Raw genomic sequence first — 18,259 nt, 5'->3', positions numbered from 1 at the left:
TCAGAATTTAACAGAGTGAATTTATTTAAACCACTGGTATAAACCACATCTTCTCCTGATGCAAATAACATACTAATTTAAATTATTGATTAAATCAAGTCTTCCATTTTGAAATTCATAGACTTCCTGAACAACCATGCAAACTAAGTGGTTGTCCTAACAAATGAAACAAATTAGTTTGCAACTTAACAGAGCCTTTATACAAGCATAATGCAAAACCTTTGCATCTGCACACACAACTCTGTCTAAGCAGAGGTATCCTGAAAAATAAGGGACAGATTCTACTTTGCTCCCTCTGTAAATCTGCAATTTTTTTTATTGGCAACCTTCAGTCTCGAAAGACTATGGTATCGCGCTCTGAAAGGTGGTTCTGGCACAGCGTCTAGTGTGGCTGAAAAGGCCAATCCGGGAGTGACAATCCCTTCCACACCGGGAGCAAGTGCAGTCTGTCCCTGGTCTGTCTCCCTGGCTATGGGCCTTCCTTCTTTGCCTCTTAGCCTCAGACTGTTGGCAAAGTGTCTCTTCAAACTGGGAAAGGCCATGCTGCACAGCCTGCCTCCAAGCGGGCCGCTCAGAGGCCAGGGTTTCCCACTTGTTGAGGTCCATCCCTAAGGCCTTCAGATCCCTCTTGCAGATGTCCTTGTATCGCAGCTGTGGTCTACCTGTAGGGCGCTTTCCTTGCACGAGTTCTCCATAGAGGAGATCCTTTGGGATCCGGCCATCATCCATTCTCACGACATGACCAAGCCAACGCAGACGTCTCTGTTTCAGCAGTGAATACATGCTAGGGATTCCAGCACGTTCCAGGACTGTGTTGTTTGGAACTTTGTCCTGCCAGGTGATGCCGAGGATGCGTCGGAGGCAGCGCATGTGGAAAGCGCTCAGTTTCCTCTCCTGTTGTGAGCGAAGAGTCCATGACTCGCTGCAGTACAGAAGTGTACTCAGGACGCAAGCTCTGTAGACCTGGATCTTGGTATGTTCCGTCAGCTTCTTGTTGGACCAGACTCTCTTTGTGAGTCTGGAAAACGTGGTAGCTGCTTTACCGATGCGCTTGTTTAGCTCGGTATCGAGAGAATGAGTGTCGGAGATCGTTGAGCCAAGGTACACAAAGTCATGGACAACCTCCAGTTCATGCTCAGAGATTGTAATGCAGGGAAGTGAGTCCACATCCTGAACCATGACCTGTGTTTTCTTCAGGCTGATTGTCAGTCCAAAATCTTGGCAGGCCTTGCTAAAACGATCCATGAGCTGCTGGAGATCTTTGGCAGAGTGGGTAGTGACAGCTGCATCGTCGGCAAAGAGGAAGTCACGCAGACATTTCAGCTGGACTTTGGATTTTGCTCTCAGTCTGGAGAGGTTGAAGAGCTTTCCGTCTGATCTGGTCCGGAGATAGATGCCTTCTGTTGCAGTTCCAAAGGCCTGCTTCAGCAGGACAGCGAAGAAAATCCCAAACAAGGTTGGTGCAAGAACACAACCCTGCTTCACTCCGCTTCGGATGTCAAAAGGGTCTGATGTGGAGCCATCGAAGACAACAGTGCCCTTCATGTCCTTGTGGAAAGATCTGATGATGCTGAGGAGCCTGGGTGGACATCCAATCTTGGGGAGAATCTTGAAGAGGCCGTCTCTGCTGACCAGGTCGAAAGCCTTTGTGAGATCTATGAAGGCTATAAAGAGTGGCTGTCGTTGTTCCCTGCATTTCTCCTGCAGTTGTCTAAGGGAGAATACCATATCAGTGGTGGACCTGTTGGCTCGGAATCCACACTGCGATTCTGGATAGACGCTCTCTGCAAGTACCTGGAGCCTCTTTAGTACAACTCGGGCAAACAGCTTTCCTACAACGCTAAGGAGAGAGATGCCGCGGTAGTTGTTGCAGTCACCCCTGTCACCTTTGTTCTTGTACAGCGTGATGATGTTTGCATCCCTCATGTCTTGAGGTACTCCACCTTCTCTCCAGCAGAGACAGAGGATTTCATGCAGCTCAGTGACGATGATTTCTTTGCAGCATTTTAGGACTTCAGCAGGGATGCTGTCTTTTCCAGGTGCCTTGCCAAAGGCAAGGGAGTCCAGGGCCACGTGAAGTTCTTCTAGGGTTGGTTCACTGTCAAGCTCTTCCAGCACAGGCAGGCACTCAATGTTGTTCAGTGCTTCTTCGGTGACTACATTTTCTCTGGAATATAGCTCAGAGTAGTGCTGCACCCAGCGTTCCATCTGCTGCGCCCGATCCTGGATGACCTAAATCTGCAATAATACGACCCAAACTCACTAGGTCCGTGACCATAGTACACTCAGGGCACAACCCTAACCCGATCTACTCAGAAGTAAGTCCTATTTTGTTCAATGGGGCTTACTCTCAGGAAAGTGTGATTAGGATTGCAGCCTGAATCCTATACACATTTAGATGGAAATGAGCCCCACTAAATGAAGAGCAATTCACTTCACTAAATGAAGAGCAATAAACATACACAAAATAAGGATGTGTTCAGAACTTTCCTGAATCTGGTAGTTACTGAACAAATACCATTTCTCTACAAGATCAAAACAGTCATGCTACTTGGATGGAGAACATTATTAGTTTCAGAATGAAATAAATTGCAGGCTTGTGGTATTGAAAGATCATAACACAGGACTACAAGTGCTCCATGAATGAAACTGGTGCAAAACAGAATGGCATCTCCTGGATCTTCATGCCCTAATGACTTGCTAGTCCCCATGTCAAGTAGTAAGCCCACAATATTAAATACATGATGCGTGTTAAAACCTTTATTTTCCTTCATGGTTCTTCTTCACAAAGAAAAACAGTAATTTAACTCAATATGTCTGAGTTAGTCATGATGCCTTTTTAAGAGATATGTTGAGCATACATTTGTATTAAATTCTAATTTCCTTTTAGAAATAAGTGGTGTTTAACATTTACTATCACTGAGATTTAAAAAAAATTCAAATATTTATTCTGTTCTACCCTAGGATCTAGGTCCTGCTAGTTACTTGATTTTCAGTACTCTGTTCATTTCTATACAATCCAGTTCATCCTTTCAGATCCTTAAAAGCCCTCTTACAAGTGACATTACCTATGGAAAGATGGGAGGTGGCAGGAAGAAACAGGGTGTTCTTAGTAGTGGCACAAACCTTATGGAACTCCCTCCCTTTCAATCTACAAACTGCTTCCTCAAGACTTTCCTTCAAGGCCTGATGATGTTTCTTCTCAGACAAGACTTCTGAGTTTTCGGTCTTTTTAACAAGGACACCTGAATTTTACAGGGCCCACATGCGCGCATGCACAGTATAAGAATCCTGGTGTCTTGCTCTTTTCAAAACTCCTGTCATGTCTGCAGCTCAACCAACATTTGCCTGTCCAACTTGCTGAGTCTTCCTAACTATTCAACCATACAAGATTATTCCCCACAAGTACACACAAAAGTGCTGCTCTGTTTTGGTTTCTCTAGGGCTCATTTTCCTTATCAGCCTGTCAGTTTCATGACCCACGAAAAATCTGGTTGCAACAACTGAGTTTGAGAACCCACAGTCTGACTCAATAGATTTTGCATAAACTGCTTTTTACCTCAATTTCAGTCATAAGTTCTATGATGAGAGCCATGAATCTAACAACTAGGACAATATGCTAAGGATGCTTTGGACTTGTATTTCCTGAATAGCAGCTCATTGCGAATTGCTCCTCAATCAGAAAGGATTTTCTAGAGCAGTTTGCAATATTCTCAAGGGTAGGAATGGGAGATGATTAAGGTGTCCACAGATGATGCAAGTGATTCTTGCATCCCAGATTATGGTAAAGACTACTACACTGAGGCTGTGTCAGCCTACTGTCAATATCCCAAAAAAGGAGAACAGTTTCCAGAAAACATACAGCAGTAATCAATAGGAAACATTCGAATTAATGATTAATGATAAAGTCCTCAAAGATCCAGAGACATGTGTGAATTCTACCTTGCATCCAACTCTGGACTAATATAATCTATTGTGTGAATATAATGTATTGGCAAAAGCATACTTAAGTAAATAGATATTTGCTATAAAAAACACACACTTTCAGATTAAACCTAGCAAACCTGTTATGTACTTTAAATATATAAAAGAAAGTGATACAAAACTGTTGACAGGATATACATAAAATGCACACTACTTGCCCCAACAATCCTCTTCATAGCCTCCAACTTAGCAGAATCTTTGCTGCTTTCCAACATTTGCTTTAGATCTTCATTTCTATAAAAGGAAGGCGAAATTAATGCATAAGACACATTGTATCACAATTTGGCTGGGAACTAATGTGCAAACCAAAAGTCTTTCCATGCATCCACAATTTTGAAAGCTGCTACAATAATATTTGTTCACAGAAGGGGACACTGGAAATGAAAACAGTGCGACCAGAAACATATTCAAGAAAATAAATCAAAGTTAAAAGGGATAAATACCAACAGAATGTTTTTATTGATATATTTAAACTCTTTTCCCCACCCCTACACATATACACACACCTCAGCTCCCAAAAGGTTGATCACAACAAGTCATAACACAAGGACAAAAGGTTATTGGGATCCAGTGATTGTATACAGTTCATACATACAATACATATCTGTTTTTTGATTTTAGTTTTTATTGATTTTTATTGAATGCAACTATGTAAGTTTGAAAGAGAGGATACACAATACCAAAACACATGGATATTGGAGATTTAACTCCAGATGGGTATGTTTATAGAGAAAGAATGATTTGATTTTTACTACTTTCATATAAGAGAGAGAAGGACAAAGCCTAGCTCTTATTCTAATAAAATATTGTGACTGACAGTTAATTGCAATCAATTTCTCCTCCTTAACTAGGTCCATACTGGCACAGATGTAATGTACAAGAAATAAATTGGAAGCTCTCCCTACTAACAGAATGTTTACAGGTATCTTCTGTTTAGTAGCAGTTATAGTAAACATTCACATGCTCCTTGTTCAGTCACACAACGCAGACAAAAGGAGGTACTTCTTTATACGGCATACATTTGATCTGTACAATTCATTGTCACAAGATGTGTCGATGGTCACTAGCATGGATGGCTGGGAAAGGAGATTAGCTAAATTTGTGGACAATAAGCCTAAAAGCTACTAGTCATGATGACTACAAGGTTCAGGGACAATATATCTCCAGGTTCAGGGACAATATATCTCTGTACATATAATAGCTCCAACAGCAAAAGAGAAGCATGCCCTTCTCTCCTGCTTGTGAGCTTTCCAGAGTCACTGTAGAAAACTGGTCTGACCAAGCAGGTTTTTTTTAAATAGAGTATAATGTATTGATAGAAAAGAAGAAGGTGAACACAGACTACTGAGGGTGGAGGAGGAGAAAGAAGGGAAAAATAGTAAGTCAGCTCAAGGAGTAAATGCCTTCAAGTGTCACGGAGGAAAGAAAATGGTACCCTACACTTTTGGAAAATGGTGAAGACCCTAAGGCTACTGTAAAGCCTTAGGACTTGCATGTAATGTTTGTTGTTTTACAAACTTTCATAAGCAGGCTCCCAAAGATAAATCACTCACAGATTTTTAGAAGTTCTTCAGTTTTAAAAGCAGTTTATCAGGTAGGCTTGCTGTTCAATAAACAAAGTTCAAATATTTTTGGACTCAGTTACAGACACCCAACTTACAGGTGCCTGAGTTATGAACAGATGCATCAGTGCTTTTGTACAGGTACAGCACATGCTTTGATGGTGGTTCTGCACAGGCATGATAGCACTGGGCCGGCAAGAACTGGCTATTCTGACTTATATTGGTTTTGAACTACATACTAACCTCCAGGACCTAAACTCTGCATAAGCAGGGACTTAGTATATCTTAGGGCCTAACCCTATCCAACTTTCCAATGCCAATACAGCTGCACTGCAGCCCCCTAGGCAAGTAAACAAACATTCCCTTACCTTAAAGAGGCTTTCCCTGACTGGCTCCCCACCACAGAATGCAGCACACACCCAGTTGGCACTGCTGCATCAGTGCTGGAAAGCTGGATAGGACTGGGTCCATAGTCTGTATTAAATAGTATTTCAACACTACCCAATGCAGATTTAAGCCTGCTGTAGACATGCTCTAGTCTTTTAAATAATAAAATGTTATATTTCAATGCATAATGCAATGTAATTTATAACATGTTTACTTAGAACCACGGGTTAATTAACTAGTAGACCACATGGGTTAGTCTAGATCTGAACTGTACAAAAGTTAGCCTTTACAAGGAAAGAAGAGCAAGAGTAAGTTCATGAAATCAGATATACTTACAAAATGAGACTTTGCTCACATGGATCAGAAGAAATACTAGTAATCCTGTTCTCTTCTATATTTGGCTCTGGTTTTAGGGTAATCTGGAGAATCTCTGCATTTTCAAGGATATGTTTAATATTGCAAGCAACTCCACTGATTTTACCAATCAAAGAAGATTGTTGTTCCATTCTTTCAAACCATGGAAAAAGAAATCACCACTCTGTCAACTAAACTTACTTAGTATCAAGATTGCAGTATGATTTGAGAAACCTATGAGGTAGCACAATATCCACTCCCTTCACTGGAAGAAAATGCCTACCCTATCAAAGGTCACTTCCTTACAGAAACATAACTCAGCCAATTTCAACAAACAATGGTACACAGCAAATACTCAACAGGAATCATAGGAAATGTACAAAACAAAGTAAAACAAGAACTGCATAAAACTTCAGTGTAGTTCAGGTTGCTTTATAATAATTGAAAATTGCAGGCTCTCTACCTTACTTTCTTAAACTTCTATAAAAATACTACTATCTTTATATGTGCCAAATTGACTGAAAAGTAAATATTTTATCACAGTTAACACCTTCTTTACACAGAACTAGAAAGCATTTCACATTGTCGTAGAAAGGTCAAGTGCAAAGAACTGGACATATTGGCAGGCAGAAAACATATATAGCAAAGGTTCTGTCGAGAGAAAACATACTGTATAGCAGTGGTTCTCACACATTTAGCCCCGGGATCCACTTTTTAGAATAAGAATCTGTCAGGACCCACCGAAAGCGACATCATCAAGTAAGGAGAATTTTTCACAATCCTAGGCTGCATTCCTACCCACACGTAACCAGAAGTAAGCCCTGCTGACTATCATTGTTAAAGGAATATACATAGTAGCTTGTTAAAAGTTCAGGTCTGTAACATTGCCCCAAATGCAGTCACATACCATGGTAGCATCAAGTCAAATATATTAAAAATAAAATATTGAAATGAATGGGGTGCCACCTGAAATTGGTTTGCGACCCACCTAGTGGGTCCTGACCCTCAGTTTGAGAAACACTGCTGTATAGCATAGTGAAAGGGTGGAGTCAAGGAGAATTTAAAGTATGTTGAAGCCAGGGTTAGAAACCAAAAGAGTTAAAAGCAGCATTCTAAAGGTTCTGCATTCCAGAATAACCATAAAAATCATCCATCCAGCTGAAAATTTTTTTAACGAATTTGACTACTTATTTATTCTTTGTATGTTGCACATAATTCAATTTAACTAGCGAGATCCCAAATCCAGGAGTTAACCCAGCAGTTCTTAAACTGCGGATCTGGGACTCACCACTGGATCCTGACCCAATTTTTATTGGGTTGTGAAACTGACAAGGCAGATTAGGTTATGTGTATCAAGGGTTAAACAAGCTGTTACTTGGGGACAAGAGCACTGCTGCCCTATCCCTATTATAACCACCCTTTGACATTTATCAATCAGGTAGTAAAGTTTGAGAACCATTACTTTAACCTATATAGGTATTCCCCAATTTGTAAGGGGTCCATTCCAGACATCCTTAGCTAGCCCATTTTATGTGACTTGGAGCTCTTTCCTGACATGCACATCCTGTGAAAGAATTTGAAACAAGCAGAGAGAGTACAAAAGAAGGTGAGTGGGTGGGCAGAATAGAGGTAAGAGGACTTTTCTGCACTCATGGCTCTGTAAACAAAAAGGGCAAGAAAATATGGTTGAAAAAGGGGCTAACTTCTTTCCCCATGAAGTACAGCTGGAGACACACCACCTTCCCCAAACAACAATGACCCAGATATAAAGGCACTAAGATGGAACCAGATTTAAATAAACTAGATTTAAAGAGCACTTATGGAGAAGGTGGGCTCAATTGCTCAAGTGATTGCCTGTGTTCCCTTTAAGACAGCGTTCTCAAACTCCCAGGGAGCTAGAGAACTGCTGTGTGTGCATGGGGAAGACAAGGGGCAAAGGGAGTGTGTGTGCATGGGCAAGGGGAGACAGCAACGTGATTCCCAGGATCACGTTGCTAAGGGGACATGGGGCTGGCATGAACTTACCAGTCCCTGCAGCAGCCTCCCAGCCTCCACAGCGCTCCCTGAGCTTTAGAAAGTGAAGCTATTGCGCCCTACTTCTGGTTTGCGATCACAAACCAGAGGTGGGGCGCGATCACTCCACTTTCATTTTCTGAAGGTTGGGGAGCCCTGCGGAGGGTCATGGAGGGCTCCCCCCACCTCCGGGAGCCTGCTGCAGGGACTGGTAAGTACATGCCAGCCCCTAAGCCCCCTTAGCAACGTGATCCTGGAATCGCATCGCTGACTCCCCCCTACCCCTGCCCCTTAAGGGGTGGCAGAGTCCAGAGCCGTCAGGCTGGGGCACTGCAACGTCCCTGTTTGAGAACCACTACCTTTAAGGTGTGCAGCCGAGTGGCTGCACACACCAGTTGAGCTCTGCGCAGCACAGAGCTCAGCCATGGCATGACAACGCCATTGTCGAATGTCCCTCCCAACAAAGAGTACCCAGATATTTATGTACAGTTGAAACTACATGAGGACTACGTAAATTGGGGGGTGTCTACATTTCTACGAGTTTTTTAGACATATGAAGATCTGTAAAGTGCCCATATTATAAAAATCCAAGAAACTCATGCACATCAAGCAAATTTTGTAACAATTCTCAGTTAGTAGAAAAATAAATATGCTGTACTACATCATCATAAAGGATCAGAATGCAAAGCAAATAATGCGATTCCTGTTTCTCTCTCACAATTGGCCATACCCTAAGGAGCATGTATAGAAATAAGTTAGATTAAACAAAACATACTTTTATAATTCTATAATTGTGTACACAATTAGACACCTGTTAGTCTCAAAACATACTGAAATGCATGCAATGTTCCTAATCCATTCAGAATGCATAAGTCTCATTTTGTATCATGACTTCATACCCTACCATAGCTGTTTGAGTGACATCTTGTGGTGCTGTTCTGCATTACTGTTTTATATATCAGCCATGCCACCAAACAGAAAATAAGGCAAAGTTTTTAATAAGACAACCATCAACTGGTCAAAACAACATTTAAGATTGAGAAGATAAACAATATATACCTCAAAATACAGGATTATTAAATTACCAAGATTCCACTTCATTATGCATTTATAGGACAATTTTTTTTACCAAAGTTTACCATTATTATTATTCAGAATATTTATACAGCAATTTAACAAAAAGTTTAACAAAGTTTACAAAAATGAAAAAATGATATTCTGTTCCAAAGGGGCCACACCATAAGTGAGGGACTAGCTGGAATATATAGGAATAGTTTATTTAGTTATTTACTAAATTTATATCACTCCTTTCTCCCAGTAAAGATATCCAAGGTGGCTGTTGCTCTTCTCTACTAAACACTTATGTCAAACAGGAGGCACTGGGGACAAGGGGAGAGAAGAGACTGTACTAAAAATGTTAAAAAATAAAACCATCAGGCTGAAACAAAATCTGAAATCTAAACTGCTTCCTGATGAGAACCAATTCTTCAAACTTGAACAAATTAAAAAGAGACACACACTGTAGATTAAAATATACTTAATGCAACAAGTTGGAATCAAAACCCATAGATCAGTGTTTCTGATTTGGGGAAATGTGACAGACCTGTACTTTTAACAAGCTACTATGTATATTCTTTAAACAATGATAGTCAATGGGACTTACTCTTGGGTAAGTGTGGGTAGGATTATGAAAAATTTTCCTGCTTGACAATGTCACAACATCATGTCCAGCGGGCCCTGACAGATTCTCATTCTAAAAAGTGAGTCCCTGGGCTAAATGTGTGAGAACCACTGCCATAGATTCTAGTTATAAATTTTCTACACAACAGAACATTTTCATGAACCAGCTTGTACTCTGGTGTGATATGAACCTGAATTCTTACAATTAAAATAGTACAGGGGGCCGCCATATCCGCAGGTCCTGTATTCAAGAATTCACTTATCTGCAGATCAGCTCCGCCGCTGCATGTGCACCCCCTCCCAAGGAGGGGAACTCCACTCATCTTGCCAGCGGAGGGGTCTCTGAGCTCAGCAGAGGCCGAAGATGTCCATCCCTGGCCTCTGCCAAGCTCAGACTTCCAGTTTCACAAAGAAACCCAAAGTGACATTTTTAATGCCTTATAAACGTCACTTCCGGTTTCTCCGTGACAACAGAAGTCACGCGCTTTGAGCCTCAGTGCTTAATCTGTGTTCAGCAGAAATCAGGGATGGATGTCGTCTGCCTCTGCTGAGTTCAGAAGTCCCTACGGAGATTAGGAGGCAGAAAACCCCCCGCCTCCAGAGGGGGTGGGCCCCCCAGACTGCTGAGACAGGTGTTTACCCATATCCATGATTTCAGCTATCCACGGAGGGTTCCAGAACGGAACTCCCGCAGATAACGGGCATGCCTATATATGGTACAAGAGAAGGATAACTATCCAGACTTTATCAATAAGAAGAAAAATTATTACAGATTATTATGTATCACTCAGGTACTAAACATGTTGACACTTGACTATAACAACAAATAGCATTGGCACATAGCAGCCTAAAAGGCTGATAAAGATACGAGGGTCGCCCAGAAAGTAATGCACCACATTTTTTTTCTCAGTCTACAGTAATGGTACAAATGCGAAACTTTAGATATACATTATTTGAATTTTCAGGAGTGCGCACACAAATTTTTGGTTTCTTCAGACAGATAGCGTAGCTGCAGCAGTGTTTCGAAATGGCGTCTGTAAGTGATGCAAGCAGCGTGTCATCTTACAAGCAGCGTGTCATCATTGAATTTCTCACTGCGGAGAAAGAAACTGTTGGGAACATTCACAAACGTTTGTGTATAGTTTATGGAGAATCTGCAGTCGACAGAAGTACGGTTAGTCGCTGGGCACAGAGGGTGAGGCCATTAGAAGGCGGTTCGGCACAGCTCCAAGATTTGCAGCGTTCGGGGCGGCCATCCACGGCTGTCACACCTGACAAGGCGCAGCTTGCTGATGTGCTCATTTGCAAGGACCAACGCATAACGACTAGGCAGTTGGCGCTGAAGCTGTCAATCAGCAGAGAAAGTGTGGATGCAATCATCCGTGCTCTTGATTACTCAAAAGTCTGTGCACGATGGGTTCCGTGCTGTCTTACGGTGGGCCACAAATCTCTCAGAAAAAACATTTCTTCTGAGTTGCTGAAATGTTTTGAAGATGAGGGGGAAGCGTTCTTGTCCAGGATTGTGACAGGTGATGAAACCTGGGTTCACCATTTTGAGCCCGAAACAAAACGATAGTCGATGGAATGGCATCATCCTCAATCTCCACAGAAGAAAAAATTCAAAGCAACTGCTTCCGCCGGTAAGGTCATGATCACTGTGTTTTGGGACTGTGAGGGCGTCATACTCATTGATGTGATGCCAAGAGGCAGCACCATTAATTCTGAAGCTTATGTGAAGACATTAACCAAACTCAAGAAGCGCTTCCAGCAACTTCGGCGCCATAACAACCCAGGTGAATGTTTGATTCAACATGATAACGCTCGGCCTCACACAAGTTTGAGGAACACATTACTAAACAGGGTTGGACTGTGTTACCCCATCCACCCTACAGCCCTGACCTAGCTCCCTCAGACTTCCACTTGTTTGGGCCATTAAAGGATGCCATTCGCGGAAGACATTTTGAGGATGATGAAGAGGTGATTCGCACAGTGCAGAAATGGCTTCGTGACCAGAACAAGGAGTGGTACCGACAGGGCATACATGCCCTTGTGTCTCGCTGGAGGAAGGCCATAGAACTGGACAGATATTATGTGGAAAAATAGGGAGTGTAGAAGAAACATCATTCTTTCTTGTGTGTAAGTTTCACTGTGTTCAATAAATAATTGTTGAAGAAAAAAAAAGTGGTGCATTACTTTCTGGGTGACCCTCGTACATAATTTTATCTCATGCTTGTTCTGAGCATCTGCTCCCGAGAACAAATACAGTAGTTCCCAGGTCTGCACAGAATATTTTTGACACCAATAAAGCTAGTAAAACTCTTAACATGTTAACATTATGTTGTTAAAAACTGCATACCACACACAACCCCTTTGCATACCATATATGTAACACTAGGCCAATAATTTGTGGAAGTTAAAACTTTTGAATTTGAATGTTTAAAAAAAAACAAACCAAAGATACGCTGCCCCATGAAAGAGTCAGCAAATGAAATTAGTTGAATCCAGGGCTGTCAAATCTAGTAGTTTAATAGGCCCTGTGTGACCAATGGAACTTCACCACACAAGCTTCCATACTATAATCAGGGCTGGTAGGCTTTGATGGAATAAACACAATATGGTATGAACAAAGGGGCAGCAAAAGAAGTGGACAGAGTATAGAAGAGATAAGTGAACAACATTGAAGGGGAAGCCTCAGTGCTATCAGAGCCAAAATAGTTGCCTGTTCCTGGCTAAGATTACAATAAATGTATGGATATCTAGAGATTCCATTCTATAGGTTGATTCCATTCAACCTGCTCAAACAGTAAAAAAAAATGTTTGCCTGTTATTAGAAGAACTGAATAATTAATCTGAAAAGCAACTATCCAAGTAGAGATCCACTAAAACATGGATCACTTCCTTAATTCTACTATGTATGTTAGACAGGCATTTTATTGGCATCTCATTTAAGACAGTAGACATCTACTGATAACACCAACACACAACTAAAGTCAGTTTAAAGGTGGTTCACATGAGGCTCCAATATACATTGACTATGTGAGATGACAAATTAGTCTTGCAGACAACCTCTCCACACATCAAGTGCTTCTGTCCCACCTCTGAGACACAATATTCACTGTAGCATATACATGTGTGGAAGCCAGCACATAGGTCCAAACCATGTGCTCATCTCCCAAGATTGTTCAAAGGCAAAGAAACAGGTAATGGCCTATACACATTAAATTCCATGCACCAAGTACCAATCCAAACATTACAGTAAAACACATGGATCTGTGGGCAAAATTTATGCAATCCTACTTCACTGCACTAGGCTGTACCCAGCTGGAATCTCATCTGAATCACTTTGGTTCCCCTCCCCCATTTGTCAAAAAGCCACTGATTTTATGCTATTTATTGATATTGTGCCACAGTCTACAACTCAAATAACACCGTGTAGATTTATTAGCTCAGAATTCATTAAGGACCTACTTTATAGGGTACTCCATCCAAACCATTCATCTTTCCTGGCTCATATGCCTAATGAAACTGGCATACAACTATAGCAGGAGGCACAGTGCCATTCTAACAGATGGCCCTGACTGCAGACATGCCAATGAACCAGTATATGCATCAGGTTAAAATATTGGGGTGGACTAGTCTACAAGAAATTCACAAATTCATCTACATACCTTTCCCATGTCTCTAAGAGAATACACCCAGCAATAGTAAATTAATTGACCAATTCTAAACACACTTTGCACAGTGGCTGATGTAGGTTTTTTAATTAATTTGGAATAGTCTCCTGCACAGAATACTAAAAGCAAGTATTATGATAAAGTCACTACTACCTTATATCAGCTCTCAGCAAAGGAGCCATTCACAAATCTCTGCAAAGACAGTTCACTAGGCCGCCAGTGCACTGCCTAGTCATGCTTCCTAACACCAAACATATATAAGGAAAATGTCTCCAATAAATGATATTTTGTTTTGCATGCATCTAGTCGAAAGATTCAAACTGGTGAATTTGAACATTGTTCTCAAAAACCTTGCCTTGTGTCAAAAACATTACTATACCCTGCCTACCAACAGGCACTTATCTTTTCCATATGATCTGTCTTGACATCTGTTGACATCTGGCTTAAAGATTTAATTGTTTTACTGCTTCAATAGCAGTTTTCAAAAGGTAAGGAACACTAAAGTTTTTATGGAATGCAGGCATGCATAGTGTTCCTGAGCTTACAGATAACACAGGCCTACAAAATTGAGGATCAGAAACTTTATGGTGGTTTGATATGAATTTGGGGTGCCAACTCCAAAAATGGCATCTGTTTTGCCCTATCACATCTAGTTTTGGAGATATAGTATAGCCTCATTAGTGAATGGTTCAAGCAGCTTCCTCATAAGGAAGCCATGGTGTAGACGTCCTCATGAGGAAGTTGCTTGAAGCATTCACTAAAGAGGCTATGCCATGTCTCCAAAACTAGACATGATAGAGCAAAACGGATGCCATTTTTGGAATCGGCACCCCAAATATACCCGGGAATTGGTGTACTGTTTAAGGAAGCAAAATGTGTGTTGGCCTGTGTAACTGGTTTGTTTGAAATGAAGGAAGTTCTGATTTCAATAGTAATCACAAGACCGGAGAAGAGAACTTCTATGTTTAAGTGCAAGAGAACCAAGTGTCCTGTACTAGCAGCATTCCACTAATACTGTACCCAGAAAATTTTTTTTAAATCAGACAATAAGATTTGCTGGGGGGGGGGAGATTCTAAACACATTTTCCCTGTGGATTTTTCTATCAGATAAGCTTTAGCTCAGGTTAATCCCTGATCTTTTTTCTTTTTTTTAGTGGTATGAGAATCTTTTATAAAGCTTGCAGTCCTTGGCTTAAATAAGTGACCAGATTAGGTCTTGATTTAGGGAACTTCTATCAATACTACTCAGTCATTAAACCAATCTTCCATCAAGACATCTGAACCAATCATTCCATCAAGACATCTGAACCATTACTTTCTCATCATGTCACTCTACTCTCAGGTGAACAAGCCCTGTTACTCACCCCTGTGTTCTTGATATGGTTGGGTTGGTTCTGGCAATCAGAAAATTTGTTAAAAGCAATGCATACTGAATAGTTTGATTATATTCTTCCAACCCTGGTCAAAGTTCCAGTAATAAAGAAGATCAGCATGAAGATACACTACATTCTAAATTAGATTACATCGGAATGGTCTTTCAAATTCCTCCCAAACTGTCCTCAAGGACATACAATTGTTCTTAGTGAAATTACATTTACAGTAAAATAGCCTGTATAAACCTAACACAGATAAAGTTTTTAAACACAAAGCTGAATAAACACCTACTTTTAGGAAATTTTTTCACATTTATATTAAGTAAAAACAGAAGTAATTACTGAGAATCCTATTTTAGTGGATCTCTACTTGTGGACTTAGTGGATATTTTAGTGATTCTCTACTTATATGGGTGTGCTTTTCAAACCAATTATTCAATTTTTAATCACCTATTTCAGGAAATCAATTTTTTTTTCAAGTACTTCTCCTCCCTTCCTCAGAGGAGCTCAAGGTGGTTCACATAGCTCCTCTTTTTATTCTCATTACAACCAGGCATACTGGGTTAGGCCCAAGGTCACCCAGTAAGCTTCACCACTAATAATAAAGGAAACTAGAATATGAGAGGAAAGCACACTCACAATGAACTCCTTTTATTGTAAGCACTATAACTCTTCTTTCTTCTTGAACTTTTGACAACAGTACTCCATTTCTTCATCAGTTTACATAAATGATCTTACAGCCCACTAAAAACATAAGTAAGCAATGCTTTTCTATCTATAATCAAAAAATATCACTGAGCCATCAGCTACCCCAAAATATACTGTAATAAGCATTTTTCTCTTCACTCTGTTCTATAACACAATCTAAAATTCCCCTGCATGTTAGTAATGGTTATTCACACACATCACTGGCATCCTTCAGTCTATGGGAGACTATGGCATCCTTCAGTCACTGGGAGACTATGGTATCATGCTCTGAATGGTGGTTCTGGAACACCGTCTACTGTGGCTAAAGAGGCCAACTTGGGAGTGACAATCCCTTCCACACTGGGAGCAAATGTAGTCTGTCCCTGGTGTATCTCCCTGGCTGTGGGCCTTCCTTCTTTGCCTCTTTGCCTCAGTCTGTTGGCCAAGTGCCACTTGAAACTGGGAGAGGCCATGCTGCACACCCTGCCTCCAAGCAGGCCACTCAGAGGCCAGGGTTTACCACCTGTTGAGGTCCACTCATAAGGCCTTCAGATCCCTCTTGCAGATGTCCTTGTATCACAGCTGTGGTCTACCTGTAGGGCGCTTTCCTTGTACGAGTTCTCCATAGAGGAGATCCTTTGGGATTGTCCTGAAGGAGATCCAGACCAGAATTGTTGTGATAATTATAAAGCAATCATTACAACTAATTTAATAGCATGAAATACATAATCAAGCTGAATAGGACTGTTAACTTGAAGGTTGAGGGCCTTGAAGGTGGCGGCACTCCCATTGTCTCCTTCATGTCACTTTCTAGATTGTGACCTCCTTGAAGCAGGAGCCTGTCTTTTTACTCTATGTGAAGTACCATGTATGGTGATGGTGATTGATTGATTGATTGATTGACTGTGGAAGCTGTCGCCTGGGAGGCTTATTTGGAACCTACTATGATGTCCTTTTCACAGCTGGAAAAGACTTTTTCCCTTTCTTAAAAATTCTTCACTTGTTTTTATGCAGCTTTTCCTGTGCTTATTCTCTGCATTTCTTTAGATTGTCCTTTCATTATACTTTATTGTTTGAACTTGTAAGCAAACTTGGTAGTACATTTATTGAAGTGTGGCATACACATTATTTTGTTTTTAAAAGGGGGGAGATATTCCCAGTTCTGCTGTTCAGGTAAGAACATTCTGCAAGTTGCACACAACCAGCTTTTCCAAGAGATGATATTCAATGCTAAAAATACACCACCCAAAATGGACAAAATGAACAAATAAGAACAATCACATAGATATTCTTAATTACCATCAACTCTACAACAGAAGGTCAGTGTTTTATTAGTTGGAATATTTATTTGCTTTTTTTGGACTTACTTGGGACCCAATCATATCCAACTTTCCAGCACCAGTGCAACCACAATGCATCCCTGAGGCAAGGGAACAAATGTTTCCATACCTTGAGGAGACCTCCAAGACTGCCTCCCCATCAAAGGATGATGTGCACGCCCCATTGACATGGCTGCACTGACGCTGGAAAATTGGATAGGACTGGGTTGGCAACCTTCAGTCTCAAAAGACTATGGTATCGCGCTCTGAATGGTGGTTCTGGAACAGTGTCTAGGGTGGCTGAAAAGGCCGATTCGGGAGTGACAGTCCCTTCCACACTGGGAGCAAGTGCAGTCTGTACCTGGTCTGTCTCCCTGGCTATGGGCCTTCCTTCTTTGCCTCAGTCTGTTGGCCAAGTGTCTCTTCAAACTGGGAGAGGCCATGCTGCACAGCCTGACTCCAAGCGGGCCACTCAGAGGCCAGGGTTTCCCACCTATTGAGGTCCACTCCTAAGGCCTTCAGATCCCTCTTGAAGATGTCCTTGTATCGCAGCTGTGGTCTACCTGTAGGGCGCTTTCCTCGCACGAGTTGTCCATAGAGGAGATCCTTTGGGATCCGGCCATCATCCATTCTCACAACATGACCGAACCAACGCAGGCATCAGTGTTTCAGCAGTGCATCCATGCTAGGGATTGAAGCTCATTCCAGGACTGTGTTGTTTGGAACCTTGTCCTGCCAGGTGACACTGAGGATGCGTTGGAGGCAGCGCATGCAGAAAGCGTTCGGTTTCCTCTCCTGTTGTGAGCAAAGAGTCCATGACTCGTTGAAATACAGAAGTGTACTCAAGACGCAAGCTCTGTAGACCTGGATCTTGGTATGTTCCGTCAGCTTCTTGTTGGACCAGACTCTCTTTGTGAGTCTGGAAAACGTGGTAGCTGCTTTACCAATGCGTTTGTTTAGCTCAGTATCGAGAGAAAGAGTGTCGGAGATCACTGAGCCAAGGTACACAAAGTCACGGACAACCTCCAGTTCATGTGCAGAGATTGTAATGCAGGGAGGTGAGTCCACATCCTGAACCATGACCTGTGTTTTCTTAAGGCTGACTGTCAGTCCAAAGTCTTGGCAGTCCTTGCTAAAACGATCCATGAGCTGCTAGAGATCTTTGGCAGAGTGGGCGGTGACAGCTGCATCGTCGGCAAAGAGGAAGTCACACAGACATTTCAGCT

The 18,259-nt window shown here is 41.6% G+C and overlaps 1 protein-coding gene across 2 annotated transcripts in view; it reads right to left on the bottom strand.

Annotated features, from left to right (window-relative positions):
- AP3B1 (adaptor related protein complex 3 subunit beta 1) overlaps positions 1-18,259 on the bottom strand; it is a 214,257-nt gene that overhangs the window by 184,822 nt on the left and 11,176 nt on the right. For both annotated transcript variants that reach the window (XM_066614924.1, XM_066614925.1), the window contains exon 2: positions 4,143-4,218. In XM_066614924.1, the coding sequence (XP_066471021.1) occupies positions 4,143-4,218 (76 nt within the window). The remainder of the gene's footprint in view (positions 1-4,142; positions 4,219-18,259) is intronic.

Source organism: Tiliqua scincoides, chromosome 2 (genome assembly GCF_035046505.1).
Source record: "Tiliqua scincoides isolate rTilSci1 chromosome 2, rTilSci1.hap2, whole genome shotgun sequence".
In the NCBI taxonomy this organism is placed as follows: domain Eukaryota; kingdom Metazoa; phylum Chordata; class Lepidosauria; order Squamata; family Scincidae; genus Tiliqua; species Tiliqua scincoides.
Note: the sequence above shows the minus strand (reverse complement) of the source record. Positions and strands in the feature narration are given on the sequence as shown.